The sequence below is a fragment of the Neofelis nebulosa genome, chromosome 1 (genome assembly GCF_028018385.1).
Source record: "Neofelis nebulosa isolate mNeoNeb1 chromosome 1, mNeoNeb1.pri, whole genome shotgun sequence".
Classification (NCBI taxonomy): Eukaryota; Metazoa; Chordata; class Mammalia; order Carnivora; family Felidae; genus Neofelis; species Neofelis nebulosa.
Window position 1 is genome coordinate 67,697,945 of NC_080782.1, and position 20,534 is coordinate 67,718,478.

Below are 20,534 nucleotides of genomic sequence, written 5' to 3' on the forward strand. Positions count from 1 at the left end.
TTCTGTAAAGAAGTAAAGCCCAAGAAGAGCTCTAAAGGCTGCCTCGGATTCTGACAGCCATTTTGTGGTGGTGTAGAAAGTGGATGTGTGTGCCATCATAGGCAAGTCATGGAGGCAGAAAAGTTACAGGTAGTGCGTGGGAAGCAGCAAGGAAGCCAGTGTGGCTGGAGCTTAGAGTACTTGCAGAGAAGTGCACGATAAAGCTGAAAAAGAATAAAAAACTAGCTAATTTGGCAGTTTTTATAATCCTTTTTCCTTTGTGCCCTCTTGTATAAAAAGATGTTTCTTTAAGAAGAGATGGAACCAGAATTGTCCTCTAGCTGAATTTAAAAGATGAGTGAAGAATGTTTTAGAGCAAAGTACTCATAGTATTAGTGACCAGAGTTTGTAATCTTCTGTTACCTTGGTTCCCAGATGACTTGTCAGCCTTCGAGGAGCAGAGTGTGTGCTACCAGAACTCAAAACACTGGCTGTTTCATGATCCATTCGCGCAGCTGAACCCTAGAAATTAAGCAAATTATGAATAGAATGATCTAGATTATAAACAAATAGAGCTAACTTCATGTTAAGGTGCACCAAATGAACTGTCTTTAAGGTAAAGAGCTAAATACACAATTAAAAGTGTGGACATTTTAACACTCAAGATGAGTATTTTTACCTGTGAACTTAAGTAGGTTTTAAGGCAAAAATGAAGAAAAGGAGATGTGCTGCAAAAGAAGTTAAACTACTGTGTGGAAGTAACCAAACACTGAAGCAATTCTAAGAGTGGTATTTTTCCACAGATCAAAACAGATGAAACCACATTTGGTCAAATAAACATTTATTGATAGAAAGCTTTATTGATTGATGAAATGCTCTAAATTACCACACAAAACTAACTAGGAATTTGGTTCAGTCTAACTTCTCCAGGAGCTCATAGTATAGAGAGGACTGCTTAAAACCTCATTGGAGAAAGAGATGAAAAAATAAATAACTGCACTGTGATATTACAAGCACCACAGCAGAAAAATGCATAAAATACTTAGGGAAAACAGGAAGAAACAATTACTTGCTAAGGAACTATTAAAGGCTGCATAAAGTAACATTTAAGGTAGGCCAGGAATCTTGGAGTAGGGAGACATATAGAACAGTCTGTGTAAAGGTAATAAATGAGAGCATGGAGTATTTGTTTAATGTGGACAGAGCACAAGGTGTATGGTGGGAGATAAAGATTGGGTTAAATTATTAAGTGTTTCATGAGTCATTTTAAACATGTTGCTTTCAAACCGTGGGCGTTGTGGAGCCACTAGACTTTAGGCAGGAGGATGGCACAACCAGAATTATACCTTTAAAAGAGTATGAAAAGACAGGATGCAGAGCTCAAAGATGGCAAATCAGGAAGAGGGTATTTTCAACAGCTGAGCAGTGAGCAGGACACAAAGTAAGGAAGTGAGAATACTCTATATTAAAAAAATTTTTTTAAAAAAATAATTAGAGTGCGAGAGAGAGAGAGAGAGAGAGAGAGAGAGAGAGAGAATATCTTAAGCAGGCTCCATGCTCAGCATAGAACTTGATACAGGTTCTCAACTGACTGAGTGCCCTGGGGATATGCATGTGTAGGGGACAGAATCAATTGGTTTGCTAACTGACTGGATGTGAGTAAAGAGACACTGGGAGCCAAGGACAACGTGGAGGCACTGAGCTTGGATAAATGCATGGATAATGCTGGTATTAAAAAATACATAAAACTCAGGAAGAGATAACAGGTTTCAGTGTGGGAAGTGAGATCACCATTCAATATACTGACACCCAGGAAAAATGGACATGTGAAAACCAGGATGCAACTCTGGACATATTTATCTGGGGCTGCAGATAAATATGTGGGACCTATTAAAATAGAGGCCATAGCTAACACAATTCATTAATGATTAAAAATAATGATTATAAGAATAACATCCACCTAGATAGCAATATTGGCAGGTATTCTGTTGCAGTTCTTAACCTTTCAAAAGGAAAAGATAGAATGTAAACTTTTTGAGGGCAGAAACAAATTGTATGTGGTAGTAATCAAAGAGTACATAAGAAGAAGTTTCTCTTTACAGAAGTATTCCAGCTAATTTTGCACCCCTAATGAATTAATGGAGCTGGGCATAAGGTATCAGTTACTGATAATATCACAAAAAGAGAGACAACCAGACATTATGTGCTACCTGACTAAAGATGAGAAGACCATAATGCCACTCTGAAAAAGACTTGCAAAAATAAAACAAAACAAAACAACTGAAAATCCAAGGCGAATTCTATCTCTAGATCCAAATACCAATTTATTGGAAATACAGAAGATAAAGAGAAATGTCAAACTACATACCATGGAGATGTTATCAGTAAAATCCAGACTTTGGAAAACTGTATAAAACAAATAGCTTTGGTTCTTTAAGAAATAAACATCCAGAAAACAAGAGACAAAAAAGGAAACTATAGATTAAAAGACTTTGCAGACTATAACCAAACCCAATCACGAACCTTACCTGAAAAGAGTCAAATAAATTGTGAAAAATTATGACATTTATGAAACAACTGCAAATTTGAATACTGACTGGATAATCTGATATATTACTATTAGTTCCTTTGGGAATATAATAATGGCAATATAGTTATATATTTTGAATTCTTTTTTTTTTTTTTTTTTTTTTAAGTAAGCTCTATGCCCAATGTGAGAGCTTGAAGTTGAGACCCTGAGATCAAGAGTTACATGCTACTGGCTGAGCCAGCCAGGTGCCCAAATAGTTGTATATTTTTAAAAAGTGTTCTTATCTTTTGGAAATACAGAGTGAAATATTTATGGAAGAAACGATGATGCCGGATCATCTTCAAAAATAAAATGGGAGGGCAAGGTAGACAGGGTACATGTGGGTTACTCTATTATTCTATCTGCCTCTGTATATGTTTGAAGTTTTGCATAGTAAAAAGTTTTAAAATGCTTATTAGCAGCAAAGTGTTCTCCTATCATTTCATTTCTTTCTCAGTCTTGGCTGATCTTCATCACTACTTACTGGCTCTCACTAGAGATCTGGTTCTAAACTTTAAATAGAAAAGCTAAGAACAAATTCATAAATGAATTACACATACAGTTATATACTAAGCAAGCAGGGATCTGACCTGTATAATTTACTTCTAACTTCGTCTTTCCATTTAACTTCCAGGGGAGATTAATCACAGATCAAGAAACACTATTTCTAGAAGGGATGCCAGATCTTCCTTCCAATTAACATATATTTACTGTTATCTACTATTTACCAGGGACTGTTAGGATATGAAAATGGACAAAACTAGATAAAATCTTTGCCCTTCTGGAGTTTAGTCTAGTGGGGGAAATCAATACTAATAAAATAATCACACAAATAAATGTAAACTGCAAATGTAGTCTTCTTCAAAGAATAAGAACGTCCTAGGATGGCCTAGCCTATAACAATGGGATTTGTATGTTCAAGCCTCTTGGGAAAGCCATGCTTAAACACGAAGACACGTGGACTGATGTTAATGGAGTAAAATGGGATGAGAAGAGCACTATATGGAAGGGGCATAGATTGTGCACAGGATGCCCAGGAAAAGGAAGCCCAATAAATATGAGCTACTAACAGGCCAGTGTGGCTGAAGTGGTAAGAGCAAAGTGTGACGTAAAGCTGACAAGTTTGATAAGAGCTAGATTATACAGGTCCTAATAAAGGGTTATCTTATTCTAAGAACCAAGGAAGCCAATAAAGGGTTTTATAATGAGGTGATTAAATCTTTGTAAAGATCATTCTGGCAGAAAGGATGTGGGCCAGAAACCGGTGAGAGAGGGTGTACAATGTACTTCACACAGTGATAGGGATAAGTCCGCAAGGATAGGAGCTTTGCTGCATCATGCTACTTTGATCCTGAGAGAGTCAGAGATCTGATTTTCATATTCAATTATTGTCAATGGTTTTTATTTCTGGAGCAAATAATAAAACAAAAAAAGAAATCCCAAGAGGTTGTCATGTATATAGATCCTATTAAGATAGTTAAAGGAATCTTGGTTAATTGAGTCACAGTCCCACAGATATAGATCACTCAGCTACATCAGGATTTGGAGTAGCTGTAGTATTGTTTTAAACAGTGACTAAAAGTAACCAAATAGATGACATTAGCAATATTAGTGCCACAGAAACACCGATTTGGTGGCAGAGTCTATGGCTAATATTGCCAAACAAATGTCTTATCATATTTACCACAGAATCTATGGCAATATCAAAATTCACCGTTTGAAGAATGAATACTTGCCACCGATTCAATGTTTTTAACAGATCTCAATTTCATCACAAAAAATTCACACAATACATAAAAATGTAAATATGAAAGTAAAAACAACATAATCCCAACACTAGAGATATCATTGGTAACATTTTGAATATTCCTTCATTTTTCTATGCATGTACACACATATACATATGTACAGTATGGAAGATTACTTATTTTAAGAAAAAATATTAAAATTATTTTTCTAAATTAATAGCATGTATTAATACTCGGTAAACATTAATTTTTTTTAATGTTTATTTATTTTTGAGACACAGAGCACGAACAGGAGAGGGGCAGACAGAGAGACACACAGAATCTGAAGCAAGCTCCAAGCTGTCAGCACAGAGCCCGACGCGGGGCTCAAACCCATGAACCATGAGATCATGACCTGAGCCAAAGTTGGATGCTTAACCAACTGTGCCATCCAGGTGCCCCAAACTCAGTAAGCATTTAAACATTTACTGTCTATCAAGTACTATGTTAGTTTGTTCGGTTACAATGGTGAGCAATGGCAATATAGTTCAGCTTAAAGGATTTTAAAAAGGAAGACAATTAAACCTATAATAAATTGTGCTAAATTCGGTGAGAACAGAAATAGAGAGTACCTGATAGAGCACTTAATCAGTTCTAGGGAGGCAGGAGCAAGGAAAATGTCCTGGAAGAGTGCCTGCCATTTAAACTGAGGGGAAGGATGAGTAGAACACATATTGGTGAACTGAAACAGAGGAGTGTTCCAGGCAGAGAGTGGAAGGACTGGACATACTCAAGGACCCGAAGAAGCTGAAGTTGAGGGAGTGTAGAGAAATGGGGGCATATAGCGATAATGTTGAAAAAGCAGGCAACAAAGAATTTGGATTTTATTCTTTGGGCAGTGGGTAGCCACTGAAAGGTTTAAATAAATAAGCAATATAAGCAGGTATTTTGGAAGGATCACTCTGATTATAATATGAAAAATATACTAGAAAAGGCAAGGCTGAAATAGAAGATCTCTATATAAACAGAGATCTAATTTATTGTTTCTAACATTTGTATGGATGTTTCATGTACCACGTAGGTTCTATGAGGCCTGGGACTGTTTGTCCTCTTCAATTCGATCTCTCCAGAGTCTACTATAACATCTGGCACATAATTTTACTTAAAAAATCATAATTATTAGTTATTAACAACAATAAGCTATTATGTCTAATGAGTGTCTATATCCATCAAGAACTGTATTAAGTACATATTGCATTTAGTTCTCACAACGATATCATCTTATTTTGCTAGAGGAAACACTGAAGCTCAGAGTTTACACTTGTTCAAGATCAGTCTCTCAGCTAGTTAGCGGAGGAATGGGATTAATCCCGGGACTGCTGACTCCAGAGCCATTTAACCACTTATCTCAGTCAAATGATAATTTACTCAGTTACCTATTGATTAATATACATTTATTTCTAATTTTTGTTATTATAAATAATATGATGAATCTCTTCAAACATGTCTGAACACTCTTGACTGAGTACCTCATAGCATAAAATGTTAGATATTGCAATGATGACCCACAAGGCAGGTACAGCTAGAAATTTAGATGCTTATTTACAAAACTGCTTTTCAGAAAGGTTGTTCCATTTCACACATGAGAATGCCTATAAACTTACCATTATCAACACTGAGTGTTAATGATCTTTGTCTACCCAATGGCATCCAAAAAAAAAAATCTTATTTTGGCTATAGTTGATATTTATATATCATTACTATGAAACTGATGACCTTTCCATATGTTTAAAAGTCATTTTATTTTTCTTTTTAGCTCCTGTTCATGTCATGTCATTTGTTCATGTTTTAATGATCTTTAATTAATTTATACTCTTTATGTATTTTGAAATGTAACTTTTTCTTGTTATAAATAATTGTAAATAATGAGATCTTAATTTTTGTCTTGTAACCATGCCATAATTTTATGGTATACTTGAGTTTTATGTTTTTATGTGAAAGCTACTGATTTTTTCCGTTTTCCCACCTCATGATTTCCCTCATGATTATAATCATTCTACCCACATTTTTCTAATCTTTATATGTATATATTTTCTAATCTTTTTATATTTTTAATTTTTATTTTTGACATGAAATCTAATCTACTTAGAATTAATTCTGATATAAAGTGTGGTAAGGATCCAATTATTATTATTTTTAAAGTTTATTTATGTTGAGAAAGAGCAAGAGAGTGCATGCTCATAAGCTGGGAAGGAGCGGAGAGAGAGGGAGAGAGAAAATCACAGGCAGGCTCCGAGCTGTCACCACAGAACCCAAATCGGTTCTTGAACTCATGAACTGTGAGATCATGACCTGAGCTGAAATCAAGAGTCAGATGCTTAACCAACTGAGCCACCCAGGCACCCCTCAGTTATTAGATTTTAAATGGGATAGACAACTTATTGATAAATGAGACTTTAAAATACGTAATAACTGGAACATGATCCAAAGCATTAATAGGTGGTCTAATCCGAGGCAAACAATTTTTTTCTGTCAAGAACATAAAAATTTTCTTCTTTCTAGATATGTGGAGGAAAATATAAACTTCCCGAATAATTCCCAAAATATAAAGAATAACTCAAATGTGTTAAATATAATTTCTTTTGCCCCAGTTTACCATTTATAGCTGAAGTTTTCCCCCAGTATAATGGTAATTAGTAATACTAAAAATGAAGTATCTCTTTTTTTAACTCAGTAAAATAAATTTACATAATTATGAGACATTTTAAGCTTTAAATTTTAATACATTTCTTTTTTAAAAATATAGTATCATCAAAAACAACCAGAGACACTAAAGGAGTATTTTACATCATGAGTAGGGAAATTATCTTTAAAAACTTAGTGAAATTCTATTTTAAAAAATCACTCATTTACAACAAAAAAATATTCATTGAAAAAAATGTGGAGAATACGTAACACCCCAAGGAAAATTCTGTCATATGAGGATGCATTCCAGTAAAACTCTAATAGAAAACTAATGGCAGGATAACAAGACAACCGTTTTACATTAAAAAAAAAAAAAAAATCAAGTTGACTTCCACAATTTTGCTAGCAATGATGTGATAATGGTTAAACATGACTAGGCTAGGTCTCTTTACTTTTTATGAGCATTAGTATCATTTTTTTCAATTATAAAATTTTGATTTCAGATTTATGTAATGTTAAAGTACAAAAGAAAAAAAGAATTATAACAAAGTCCTTATGATCATTTTTAAAAACATAAAAATGTCTTTGCAAATAATCCCTTTCAAAGAATGCCTTAGAGAAAGAGCAAATCTGTTCAATGCAAGCAATAACAACTAGGTCAAATCATATATATAAGCAAAATGCAGCTTAGCATTTATTTTTCAAAAAAACCCCTCTACTCATGCTAATCATTTCAGACTAAAACAGAAATACAGAATTTAGAGGTATAAAATATAGCTCTAAATTAGAAATTTTGAAACGTTATTGTTAGATGTAATAAAGAAAAATGATATAGCATTTTGGCACTAAATTCTTCTGGAGATATCCATTCAGGATTAAGGAAATCAGTAAGATTTACAGATCATTCTGAGGACTATCTCACCCCATATTCCTTTAGAAATATTTAAATAGTTAACTAAAAAGAAAACCAATAAATTTCTTTACCTGACCACTACCAGGAGTTGCCATGTTGATTTCTGCCACTCCTTGACCTTCATTCTGCCGCTCAGCTTCATGTGAGCCGGCTTCATGCTTGCTCTGAGATGACCTCTGTTAATATGGAGTTAATATCATTACATGCAAAAATGGTGTATGCTTTCTTAGCCCACAGTTTTTTTTCCTGTCCTGTATTAAAGCTCTGAATGTATCAATTATATAGGTTTACAAAAGCAAAGAACTGCACTTTATACTTCATAACCTCCAGCATGGTTGGCAGTCGACTATTTCAGCAGGAGGAAAGTGAAGTGTGTCCCTTGAGCATTAGAGCCGCACAAGACAAAGGATTTTCTGAGACTCACAGAAACACCATCCTCCACCAGCTGTGCTCGCATCACTATCAGGGATATAACCCCACTAGAATAAATAAGTGTCTCTTCCACAAGGTCACATGGTTCTGGCATTCAATGTAGCTGCAAATATAACAGTTAAACTATTACCTAAGCTTACAAATACCTTCCGTATAGGTATATTTATACACAGAATATATATACATCCTCTGCTAATAAAAGTCAGATGAAATCAACAAGCTCTTAGAATCTGATATGAATAAAACCAAAAACCTTTTTTAATGTAACCACCATCTGTTATATGAAATGAAAATGACAGATTATATCCAGTAAAAGCAGTCATTTCAGGATAGATTATATCCAGTACACAGCAGTCACTCTGTAAAAATACCACTGCAGAATCAAATAAGTAAAATAATTTTTCCATTATTTTTCATAGCAACAATTACAAATGTGCTTGCTTGCTCTAGGAAAATGATACTCTAAAATAAAAATCACCCTTTAAAAAACTTGGCATATTTAATAGTGATAATTAAATTACAAAATGGCTTCCACTAAAATTTCTTTACATACCAAGCTTTCCTAAACCATTTAAATTTTGACTGAAAAGTTACTTTACATGCAGTATTTCCATCAATAAGCCAGCATGAGTTATATGTAGGCAAGAATGAGGAAGCCCCAATAATTCAGAAAAAGAATTGTATCATCTGAAAATCACACTAGAAAATTCAACAAATTCAACAGAAGTAGAGACATACACAAAGTCAATTGAGAGATAAAATAAACCAAAAACCACTAAAAACACAAAGAGTTTATACTAACATAATTAAAGATGTCAATGCAAAAGTAATTATTGAGCATCTGCTCTGTTACTTGTACTAGGTGCTGGAGACTACAGGGCTGGCAAAACCAGACATTGCTCTATGTGCTCAAGCTTATTGTCTCATCAGGGATACTATCAAATAATGAGAGAGCTAACAATAAAGTTAAAACTTTGACAAGCACACTGAAATAAAGAGTACAAAGTGCTGTGAGAATGTATAGCAGAGGGATATCACAAGGCCTGAGTTTGGGAAAGAGTCCTCTTAGGAAAGTACTGTTAGAACTGAGACCTAAAAAATAAACAGGAATTCTGGGAAAAGGGACAGGGTTAGAGGAAGGTTTTAGATAAAAAGATCACGGACCTAGAGCAGGAGGGGGCATGGTTTGTTCTAGTACATCAAAAAATCATGTGCAGAGAACAGAACAAAAAAAAGGTAAAAACAATAAATCTTACTTTGTTGAATTTTAGTATAATTCTCATATGTCACTCCTGCCCTCACATAACCAATACTAGATTATTAATGGGAAAAGTTAGTATAAATTGATCTTTTAAGGTAAAATTTTAATTTTAAATTTAAATGGCCTAAGTAGATAGGAAACATAGAGACCAGTTTGGAGGCTAATATATCAATGTAAGTGTGAGATGATGGTACCTGACACTAGGCAAGCAGTGGTAAAGATAAAAGAAGTAGAGACAGAGAGGTAAATCTGAAGAACTTGATATGATTGGATATGGAGTAAAGGAAGAGATGTGGTGTCAAGAATAATTCCTTTGTTCCTTAGCTTACACAACTGAATAATAATGGTGTCATGTGCAGAGAAGGTAATAGTAAGGGCGTGAGGGTTTTTTGGAGGGGGTAGAGGCATGGTAAGAAGGACTTAGGAGAAGATCATTAATTATGTTTTGGATATATTGGATTTAAAGTATCTCTGAGACATCTTAGTGGAGATTCAGAGTAGGCAGACAGATTTAGGAGTCTGGAACTCAGGGCTAGAAAATGAATTTGAGAGCCAACAGTGTATAGAAGGTAAGTGAAGCTCTAAGCATTAATGAGATGGTCTAAGGGAGAGCTAATACAGACCAAAAAGAAGATTTAAGGAATGCCTATAAGTAATGTCCAGATAAAAGAACATGAGCCTATAAAAGCCAAAGAGGTAGGAAAACACCAAAAAACAGTTGTCATAGATGCCAAGAGAAGAATATTTCAAGAAACAGGAAGTGTTAAATAATGTAGAAAAGGTCAAGATTAAGATTGAAAATACCAATTTAATTAATAATACAGAAGTCGCTGATGATCCATTTGGGAGTAGAGACTAGATTGGTGTATTTTAAGAGTGGATGGTGGGAAGAAAATACAGACTTGGAGTCTAGAAACACCTTTAGAGTGGGGAAGTGGGAAAAGACAATGAGGGAGAGAAGGGGACAGATGAAGGAAGACAGCTGCAGGGAAAGGCAGAATTGAGGAAGGTTCATTTTATATTATGAAGACTTGAGTCTTGACTTGAGGATGGTTAAATGTCAATGCAAAGGTACCACTGAAGAAGAAGATAAATGTGAGAAAAGAAGTAAGAGTAAGAAGTCCCTGAAAAGGCAGGAGTTGAAAATCTAAAGCACAAGAAGGAAGGTAGAATGCTTCCTGATAGGAAGGGCAGGCAGTTCTGATTTCTCTAGGAAGGAGGAGGTGGAATTATTAAAGGGAGGGAGATAAGTCATTTCCAAGAGAAGAATGGAGATCCACAGAAACACAGTAGTCCTGAAGGATTACCAGGCCCATTTGATGATGGTGAGGATGATGAATATGATAAAGTTAAAAAAAAAGGCTAATGTTTACTATGCACTAATCACTTGGCATCTATTGATTCATTTAATCCTCATACCAGCTCTGTGACATAGGTATTATTATTATCTCCACTATACAGATAAAGAAACTGAGAAACAGATAATAAAAGTATCTGGCTTTAGGTCACATACTTAGTAAATGGCAGAGCCAGAGTGGGGATCACAAGTCTGACTCCGGGTCCTAAACTAATATTTAACACTTACTATCTTTATTTTCTTTCCTTTTTCTTCTTTCCTTATTTGTTATTTACTTCCCTTTATTCTTTTACTGATCCTAGGCTACAGGCCTGCCTTCACTCTTTATCACTGTCCAAAGATACTGCTAACACTGAAGGTAAAGAAACTATTGCTGATTCTTATGAAAGAATAATCCTGGGGTGCCTGGATGGCTCAGGGGGTTAAGCATCCCCCTCTTAGTTTCGGCTTAGGTCATGGTCTCACAGTTCGTGGGTTTGAGTCCCACATCAGGCTCCATGATGACATTGTAGAGACTGCTTGGGATTCTCTCTCCCTCTTCCTCTGCCCTTGCCCCGCTTGTGCTCACTCTCTCTCAAAATAAACAAACTTAAACAAACAAAAAAAAGAACAATCTAACTAGAGATCTCATTTCCAGCATTGCTGGACAACTTCCTCAAAGTTGTCTACCCTAAGGGCTGAAGAAATTAAAAAAAAATTGTTGAGGTATTTATATACCACAACATACACCCATTTTAAACAATTTTTCTGTAAGCTTACCAAGCATCACCATAATCCAGCTTTAGAACATTCTCACCATTCTAATAAGATTCCTTGTGCTCACTTACAGCCAATCCTCATTCCCATTCATGTCTCTGGCTTACCCACTTTCTGTCTTTATAAATTTGCCTTTTCTAGACATTTTTTATAAGTGAAATATATGGGCTTACATGTCTGGTTTCTTTTACTCAGTATAATGTTTTTGATGTTGATCCATGTTATAGTATGTATCACCAATTTACTCCTTTTTACAGCCAAACAGTACTCCATTGTAAGGATATACACATTGTGTTTATTTATTCACCAGTTGATATACATTTGCACTGTTTCTACTCTGGGGCTATTATGAGTAATACTGCTATAAACATTCAAGTTAAAGTCTTTCTGTGGCCACATGTTTTCACTTTCTTGGACGGGTATACCTAGAAGTGGAATTGCTGGGTCACATGGTGACTTTATGTTTAATATTTTAAGCAACTGCCAAACTGTTTTCAAGTGGTTATACTATTTTACATTCTCAACAGCAATGTATGATGGCTTGTATTTATCCACATCCTTGCCAATGTGTATTACCGTCTTTATGATTATAGCCATCCTAATGGGGTAAGGTGGGATATCACTCTAGTTTTGATCTGCACTTCCCTAATGACTAATGATGGTAAGCTTATTTTCATGTTTATCAGCCATTCCTGTATATTTTCTGGTGAAATGTCTATTCAAATCTTTTGCCCATTTTAAAATTGAGCTATCTCCCTATTAATGAGTTGTAAAAGTACTTTGCATAGGATTTTAATAAATATTTCTCACTGGCTATCTAGAGATTTTTTACAACCATGCTAAAATTCTCACAGCTCCTATCTTTTTGATCTCCCCAAACGTATTTGCTTGTCAGTAAATAACCCAACTGAAAAGATAAACAAGAAAGTGGTAGCACTGGCTGTCTCACATATCTTTTTGTAACTTTTGAGATTTGAATCATGTGCAATAATTACATCACTTGAATTATGTACAGCATTTAAACCCTAAATCAGAGTTGTCAGCAGGTAGGACAAAGACAGTGCTGTAAGAAATATGCTTCATTGTAGAGAAATTATTTGACAGAAATCTTCTCTTTCCCTGTATACACGGAATATGAACTAATTTAGGAGTGTCCAAACCCTGGTTTTCTCCATTTTCCAGCTTCTCCCACTTATCTATATTAGCAAAACAATGACAATGGAATAAAAAAAACTTCAAAAAGCAAAATTTAAAAAAAGATTTTGGTCCTTTCTTAAATGTGAGATGGCACCTTCCTTTAATGTACATTCACTGAACTAGTAGACTAAAATGTAACCACTGTAGGCTATGACTGACATAATCATTTTCATAACAAAAGAAAGCAAGAGAGACTGGATCACAATGGTAGACAGTTGTACCCAAATCCAATGATATGAATAAAAAGTTTTGAACAAATCCAAACAACATGAACAAGTCCCCAACCTGCAATAAACTTATACTAATGCTGAAAAATAAGGATTGCAATTAACAAATGACAATTTTTTAGGGCTTTCCAGAAGCCAGAAAGTTGGAAATTTTGGAAATACAGGGAGGGAATATGTTATAGTGGGAAAATGATAACAAAAAGCTAGTGTAGTAATATTAATAGCAAACAATGAAATTTAAGGTGAAGAGCATTAAATGTAATAAGGAGAGCTATTTCATACAAATAAAAAATTCAATCAACTAAAAAAACAAATGTGAATATTGATTTCAAAATATAAAAGAACTTGTTAGATGCAGACAAACAGTAATAATCAGAATATAAAAAGATGGAAGAGGGGCGCCTGGGTGGCGCAGTCGGTTAAGCGTCCGACTTCAGCCAGGTCACGATCTCGCAGTCCGTGAGTTCGAGCCCCGCGTCGGGCTCTGGGCTGATGGCTCGGAGCCTGGAGCCTGTTTCCGATTCTGTGTCTCCCTCTCTCTGCACCTCCCCCGTTCATGCTCTGTCTGTCTCTCTCTGTCCCAAAAATAAATAAAAAACGTTGGAAAAAAAAAAAATTTAAAAAAAAAAAAAAAAAAAAAAAAAAAAAAAAAGATGGAAGAAAAAAAATGTAACTAAAGAAGTGAGAAACTTGGCAGTGGAAACTCAAAGCAGAAAATGTCAGAAGAGAAAATATAAAATGCAGTGTTGCTCAATGAAAACAAAAGGCTGCCTCTTTAAAAATAATTTTAAAAATAGAGTGTAATAAGTGTAATCAAGGAAAAAAAAAAGATAAACTACACCGTAAAGTCAAAGAGGTTATAACAACCAGAATACTACCATGTAACAATACTAGTGAAACTGAAAAAGCAGAGACACCATTTTTTTTTCTAGTCTTTAAGAGTCAACACTGCAAAATGGACAACTTATTCCTTATATTATACATATATTATTTGGTTTTCATTGGCTTAGGACAGCCAAGTTAAAACTGCTTTTAGGAGTAGGACTTAATTGTACTTGTACTTAAACTGCCTATTTAGCAAACATGTTTCTACATATTTCAAATTCAGATGTACTGCAGCCTAAGTTCCTATGATACTAAGAGTCAGGCATAAAGAAACAGGTCACTAGAAGATTGGAACTTTGGGTCAGACAAGTCTCCAGGGAGGAGGAAGAGGGGGACTAGAAACTGAGGTCAATCATATAGTCACCTATGTAATCAAGCATGTCTACATAATGAAACCCCAATAAAACTGTGGACACTGAAGCTCAGTGGAGCCTCCTGGCTGATGAACATACTGATGTGTGGGGGAATGATGTATCCAGACTCTATGAGAGCACGGACGCTCTGCATTCTTTATCCTTCACTTTCCCCACATCTTGCCCTGTAAGTCTCCTCATTCGGCTGTTCCTGATCTGAATGCTCTAAAATAAAACTGTAATTGTATGTGTAGTATTTCCAATGAGTTCTGAGTCATTCCAGTGAATTACTGAACCTAGGCAGGTGTGGGAAGCCCCAATTTTGTAGCCAGTTGGGCAGAAGTATGGGTAGCTTGGCATGTGAAGTGGGGTTATTTTTGTGAAGGACTCTACCATTAACCTGTATGTGTTATGTTAACTCTAGGTAGTTACTGTCAGAAGTGAATTGTACTGGAACATCCCCACTTAGAGTAGGATTTACAGCAAGGTGAGCAAAGTAAAGTGCAGTTTGCTTGGGGATGCCTGACACTTGCAATTGGTGTCTGAAGTGATGGTAGTCTTGGGAATGACTTTACCCTTAAATATGGGGTCTACACTCTGGGTAGTTTCAGAACTGAGTAGAATTATAGGCCACCCAGTATGTCAGGGAACAGGTATTAGAACATAGCTGGAAATAATTTTCTTTCAGAAGTTTTAAGAAGTTGGTATTCGGGCGCCTGGGTGGCGCAATCGGTTAAGCGTCCGACTTCAGCCAGGTCACGATCTCGCGGTCCGTGAGTTCGAGCCCCGCGTCAGGCTCTGGGCTGATGGCCCGGAGCCTGGAGCCTGTTTCCGATTCTGTGTCTCCCTCTCTCTCTGCCCCTCCCCGTTCATGCTCTGTCTCTCTCTGTCCCAAAAATAAAATAAAAAACGTTGAAAAAAAAAAATTAAAAAAAAAAAAATTAAATAAATTAAAAGAAAAAAAAAAAAAAAAGAAGTTGGTATTCTACGTCCCAACTTCTAGTGTTGCTGTTTATGTATCTAAAGACATTTATATTTTTGTTTGTATGTGTGAAGTTGTTTTCCTTTCTCCAGAATGTTTTAGTTAGGACTTTCTTTTTATTTCTAGTGAGATGAAATGGCACCATGATGTGCCTGCTGTGGGATTATTTTCATCTGTGGTGTTAGATATTGGAGAGACCATTTTATTTGGAAAACTATGCCCCCCAGTTCTGGGATATTTTAATTTACTTCTGTGATCATTTGCTCCCTCTAGCTCCTCCATTCTCTTTCTGGAACTCCTCTTTATTTGAATATTGAACCCTCCAGGAATGATTCTCTGATTTTCTCATCTTTTCTGTTTTTCATCTCATATCTTTCTGTTCTATTTTCCGGAAACTTTATCTTCTACTCTGAGTTTTCATTTCTGCTACCACAATTTTAATTCCTAAGAACTCTTTCCTGAATTCTTTGAATATTCCTTTTGTGTACCATGGTTTCTTTGCACTATGGATGCATTATCATTTATCTGAGAATATTAATGTTCGTTTTATGTTTTAAAGTGTTCTTCTTTCTGCATAGTCCATCCCTACTTCGGAATGGGCTACCTATGAAAAGGTTAAGTGAAGCTCTATAGATGAGGGATAAAGACTGGCAACTACAGCTATTTTTTTGGGTGGTCCAGCTGGGTCGTTTTATTGGGGAATCCTCCAATGTCAGTACATTTAGGTCTGTTTTCTTGGGTTAATCACATTTCTTAAAGAAGTTGCTTCTAGCACCTTGTCTGTATTATAAGCCTGGATTCAGTGAGGGTTTCAGCATTCAGCAGGTAAATTTTCACTCAATTCAGTTTTTAGCATGTAATTTCAGTTACACTGGGCTTACTCCTATCTGAAGATCCTTTCTTCTTTCTAGAATAAGTCCTTCATCTTTTGCTGGGATTAGAAAGAACTCACCCAGCTACTGAGAGTTGAAGACAGGATCTAGAGGTGCCACCTGCTTCTTAACCATTTTCAACCATCCTCTAAAATTTTAGTCACTTTTTTAAATCTTCACATCCAGAGGTAACTGTTTGGGAACTCCACAGTATAAAATGAGTTGCTTCATGACTTTCTACTGCTGACTTAGGGGTTAATTCACTGCCATATGCTATAACAGTGCATTTATTTACCTGCTTTTCAGTTCCCCAAATTTTATGATGTTACCTCCCTTGTCTCTGCCTTTTTAATTTCATCCTTTTAGTGTCATTTTAATGAGGATTGTGGAGCAAGCATAAATAACTTTGTATGATGAATTTTAATCATGAATTACATATAAGTTATAGCTTATTTACTAGTTGATAAGAGCCAAATTAAGTTAGTTATCTGATTATATGTAATTTGATAACTGAAGTAAGGTATCTGTATTTATGGCTTGATAAATTTTAATTGCATAGGAGTTATTAAAAGATCAACATAGTTAAGGTTTTTGATAATTCATTTAATTTCATGAAAAAAACTTATGAAGTGTCTCCATTCTCTAGAAGAACATCTATATTTCAATGTCACATTAATTATACATATTTTCTTTTCTTAGAATAATTATCTATTTTTGTATCTGTAAATGAAAAAGAAACAATTTACCAACCTCTGCTTCTGTGGCTTGGGACTGTAAAAGCTGTCGTATACGAAGTATGTCCTTCTCTATTTGTTGAATTCTGGTTACTCTTCGCTAAAATAAAAAAGTGACCAAATTAGATCTAATTTTATTAAAAACATTAGTGTAAATAGTCATACTATGGCTATCATTTAGTAGCTCAGGGATATGCTACATCACTCTTCCATAAGAAGTTAGATAATGTGTACATAGTCACACACTGATGACATATGGGGCAGTTCAATTTTTTAATACATCTAACTTTACATGATAGATTTATTTAGGAAAATTGTACACATAAAGTCATGTATCAAATTGCATGGCACATGTGGTATAAAAATTCATATTTAAGTTATTCTCAAAAAATAGTCCAAAGACAAAATTACACCTGAGTTTGATCTTTATATTTATCCAGATGCTAGTATAATGTAACAGATTTAAAGAAAGCATGGTGTATGTGTTAAGGGAAAGAACATCTGATTTGTTTTTATAAATATTAGGGTTTAAACAGTAGGACTAACCTTTCCCAGAGTTATTCCTATTATAAGTCAGATGTACCTTTCAGATATAGTTTTCCCAAATACCTTCTGCAGCTAAACATTATTTTTATTCCCAACACTAGGATCACAATGTTAGAAGCTTTGTGCTTTCCCATTAAGACCAGTAAATGAACACAAAGAATTTACTATAGATCAAACGACATGGAATTGAAACAATGTGGGAAAAGTGCTTTTTACAAAAAGCTAAATTTTGCTTTAATTTTTATGAACACAAGTGGAAGCGAGAAAAACCAAATCACTTGTATATGAAAACCTTGCAAAGTGAAATGATTTTTAATTACCTTCATGACAACAAACACATAGGTTTTAGAAAAAAGTACTGCCCAGCACCCGCTTGGCTGTGCTGAGCTGCAGCCTGACCCACTGAAGAAACTGCTGCCGTTGCCATCTCAAACCAGCCAGCCCCACCAAATGCTGGCCAGCGAGCCCATCCCTTTTTTCCGACTTACAGCAGGTCTCCAGGATAGCTGCTTATGCCCACAGTGCACCTTCTCAGATCTGAGTGGATGCAAAAGAATTGCTGATTGCACGGTCTGGGATCCCATGAGGAGAGGGATCCTTGGACAGCTCTTCATCTCCTCTCTTCACCCGTCTCCACTCTGCCTCTCCTGGCCCCCAGACTCACTGTGGCTCACACAGTATCCTAACCTGCTACTAATCACAGGGAAGAGTGTGGAGAAGAGTGAGGGTAGAAGTGAGGGTGGAAGTGAGGCTGGAGCAAGGGAGGGTAGAACCATTTGGGATTGGCATTCGAAGGCCTGGCCAGGGCTGGGGTGAGGGTCAAAAGATTAGGGCCTAGTATGTCTTCACTGTCACTGGGAAGGTGGAGGTACCACTGTGAGGGTGATCCCTAGGGGCCTATGGGAGTCCCCTTCCCATTCTTTCTCTTGGCATCACTCCTGTCCCCCTCTCCCTGACTTGGTGCTCACATGTACCTCACTAGGGATTGCGACCAGGGTCTGGATGAGCTTGAGTTTAAATGAACTGAGTTTGTATTTCTAGCACCGTTGGTTTTTACATGTTCAGGCTTTTGTTTTGGTTTGTCACCCTTGATAAGGAAAGTGTATTAAAAAGAAAAAAAAAAGAAAGAAACAAGTACTATCAATGTTGTATCATCTTCTGAAATAATTCTATAGTGACATCCTAATATTGAGGCATGAAAAATTACGGGTAATTATTTTAATGGGCGAAAAATGTGTTAGAAGCTAGATGGAGTCATTTCTAAACTTTTTTTTGTGTGTGTGTGCCCTATCAGTAAAAGATTCCTGAGCATGCATATCCCAACAGATAAATAATAAAAGTACTAAAATAGCTTTAGCTATCTATACTATAAAACTTACACTGATCTAGTTTTAAATACAGTATCCTTATGATTTTACTACACAGTAAAAACATTTATTGCTGCTATTATTTAATGTTATGATAAATAACCACAGAAAAACTCAAAATTGTGCTCACCAAACAAAAAAACCCTCCCAAAACCAAATCCTTCCTTCCCTCCCTCTCCTCCTTTCCCTCATAACACTATAAGTATGCTCATACTCTATTGTAATTGTGAAAACAGTGAACTTAAGGTAAATAAATTTCTCTAACAAACCCTTCCTTATCTAATTTATATCATGAAAACATGGTGAAGGAAGGAAAAATGCCTATATTTTCAGTAGCTCTCTAAAGATACCGCAGATATCAGTGGTTACCTCTACAACCATATGATAAACAATTTCTGGCTTTACATGAAAACAACAAAACTATACACAATCAGCTTCAGAATACTGGTTTTCCTCTTTATGTAACAAGCTCCCTGCCACCAATAAAATATTTTTTAAAAATTTTCATTAAGTTTTTAATTTTAGTCCCAGTAAACATACAGTGCTACATTAATTTCAGGTATAAAGTGATTCAACAATTCTACATACTGTTCAGTGCTCATCATGTTAAGTACAGTCCTTAATCCCAGTCATCTATTTCACCTGTCTCCCTGCCCACCTCCCCTCTGGTAACCATCAGTTTGTTCTCTATAGTTAAGAGTCTGTTTCTTGGTTTGCTTCTCTATTTCTGCCCCCCACTTCATTAATTTGTTTTTCAAATTCCACATATGAGTGAAATCATATGGTATCTGTCTTTCCCTGACTTAGCATATTCTAGCTCCATCCATGTCATTACAAATGGAAAGATTTCATTCTTTTTTATGGCTGAATAATATTCCACTGCATATACACACCACTCTTCCTTATCCATTCATCAGTCAATGGACACTTGCTCTGTCTCCATAATTTGACTATTATAAATAATGCCACAACAAACACAGGGGTGCAGAGATCCTTTTGAATTAATGGTTTTGTATTCTTTGGGTAAATACTCAGTAGTGCAATTATTGGATTATATGGTAGTTCTATTTTTAACTTTTTGAGGAACCTTCATACTGTCTTCGACAGTGGCTGCACCAGTTTGCATTCCCAACAGCAGGGCATGAGTACTCCTTTTTCTCCACATCCTCACCAACAGTCCAGAGTCAGACGCTTAACTGATGGAGCCACTCAGGTGCCCCTTCTGTTCATTTTTTCGTTGGATTTATTGTTTGGTTTTGGGTGTTGAGTTGTATAAGTTCTTTATATATTTGGATACTAACCCTTTATCATATGTCATTTGCAAATAATATTTTCCCATTTAGTCAGTTGTCTTCGTTTGTTGATTGTTTCCTTCACTATTAAGAAGCTTTTTATTTTGATGTGGTCCTAAGTGTACTTTTGCTTTTGGTTTCCTTGCCTCAGGGGACCTACCTAGAAAAAGTTGCTATGGTTGATGACAGAGAAATTACTGCCTGCATTCCTTTCTAGGATTTTTATGGTTTCAGGTCTCACGTTTAGGTCTTTCATCCATTTTGATTTTATTTTTGTGGATGGTGTAAGAAAGTGGTCCCGTTTCATTCTTTTGTATGTTGTTGTCCAGTTTTCCCAACACTATTTGTTGAACAGACTGTCTTTTGTCTGTTGCATATTCTTTCCTGCTTTGTTGAAGAT

At 35.6% G+C, this 20,534-nt stretch overlaps 1 protein-coding gene across 11 annotated transcripts in view; it reads right to left on the reverse strand.

Annotated features, from left to right (window-relative positions):
• The window catches only part of APC (APC regulator of WNT signaling pathway), a 150,433-nt gene that overhangs the window by 24,461 nt on the left and 105,438 nt on the right, over positions 1-20,534 (reverse strand). For 10 of the 11 annotated variants that reach the window (XM_058725011.1, XM_058724996.1, XM_058724972.1 and 7 more), the window contains 3 exons: positions 16,946-17,029; positions 7,945-8,049; positions 403-501 (listed from right to left, as the gene is read on the reverse strand). In XM_058725011.1, the coding sequence (XP_058580994.1) occupies positions 403-501; positions 7,945-8,049; positions 16,946-17,029 (288 nt within the window). The remainder of the gene's footprint in view (positions 1-402; positions 502-7,944; positions 8,050-16,945; positions 17,030-20,534) is intronic. The other variant, XM_058724989.1, reaches the window with a different exon arrangement.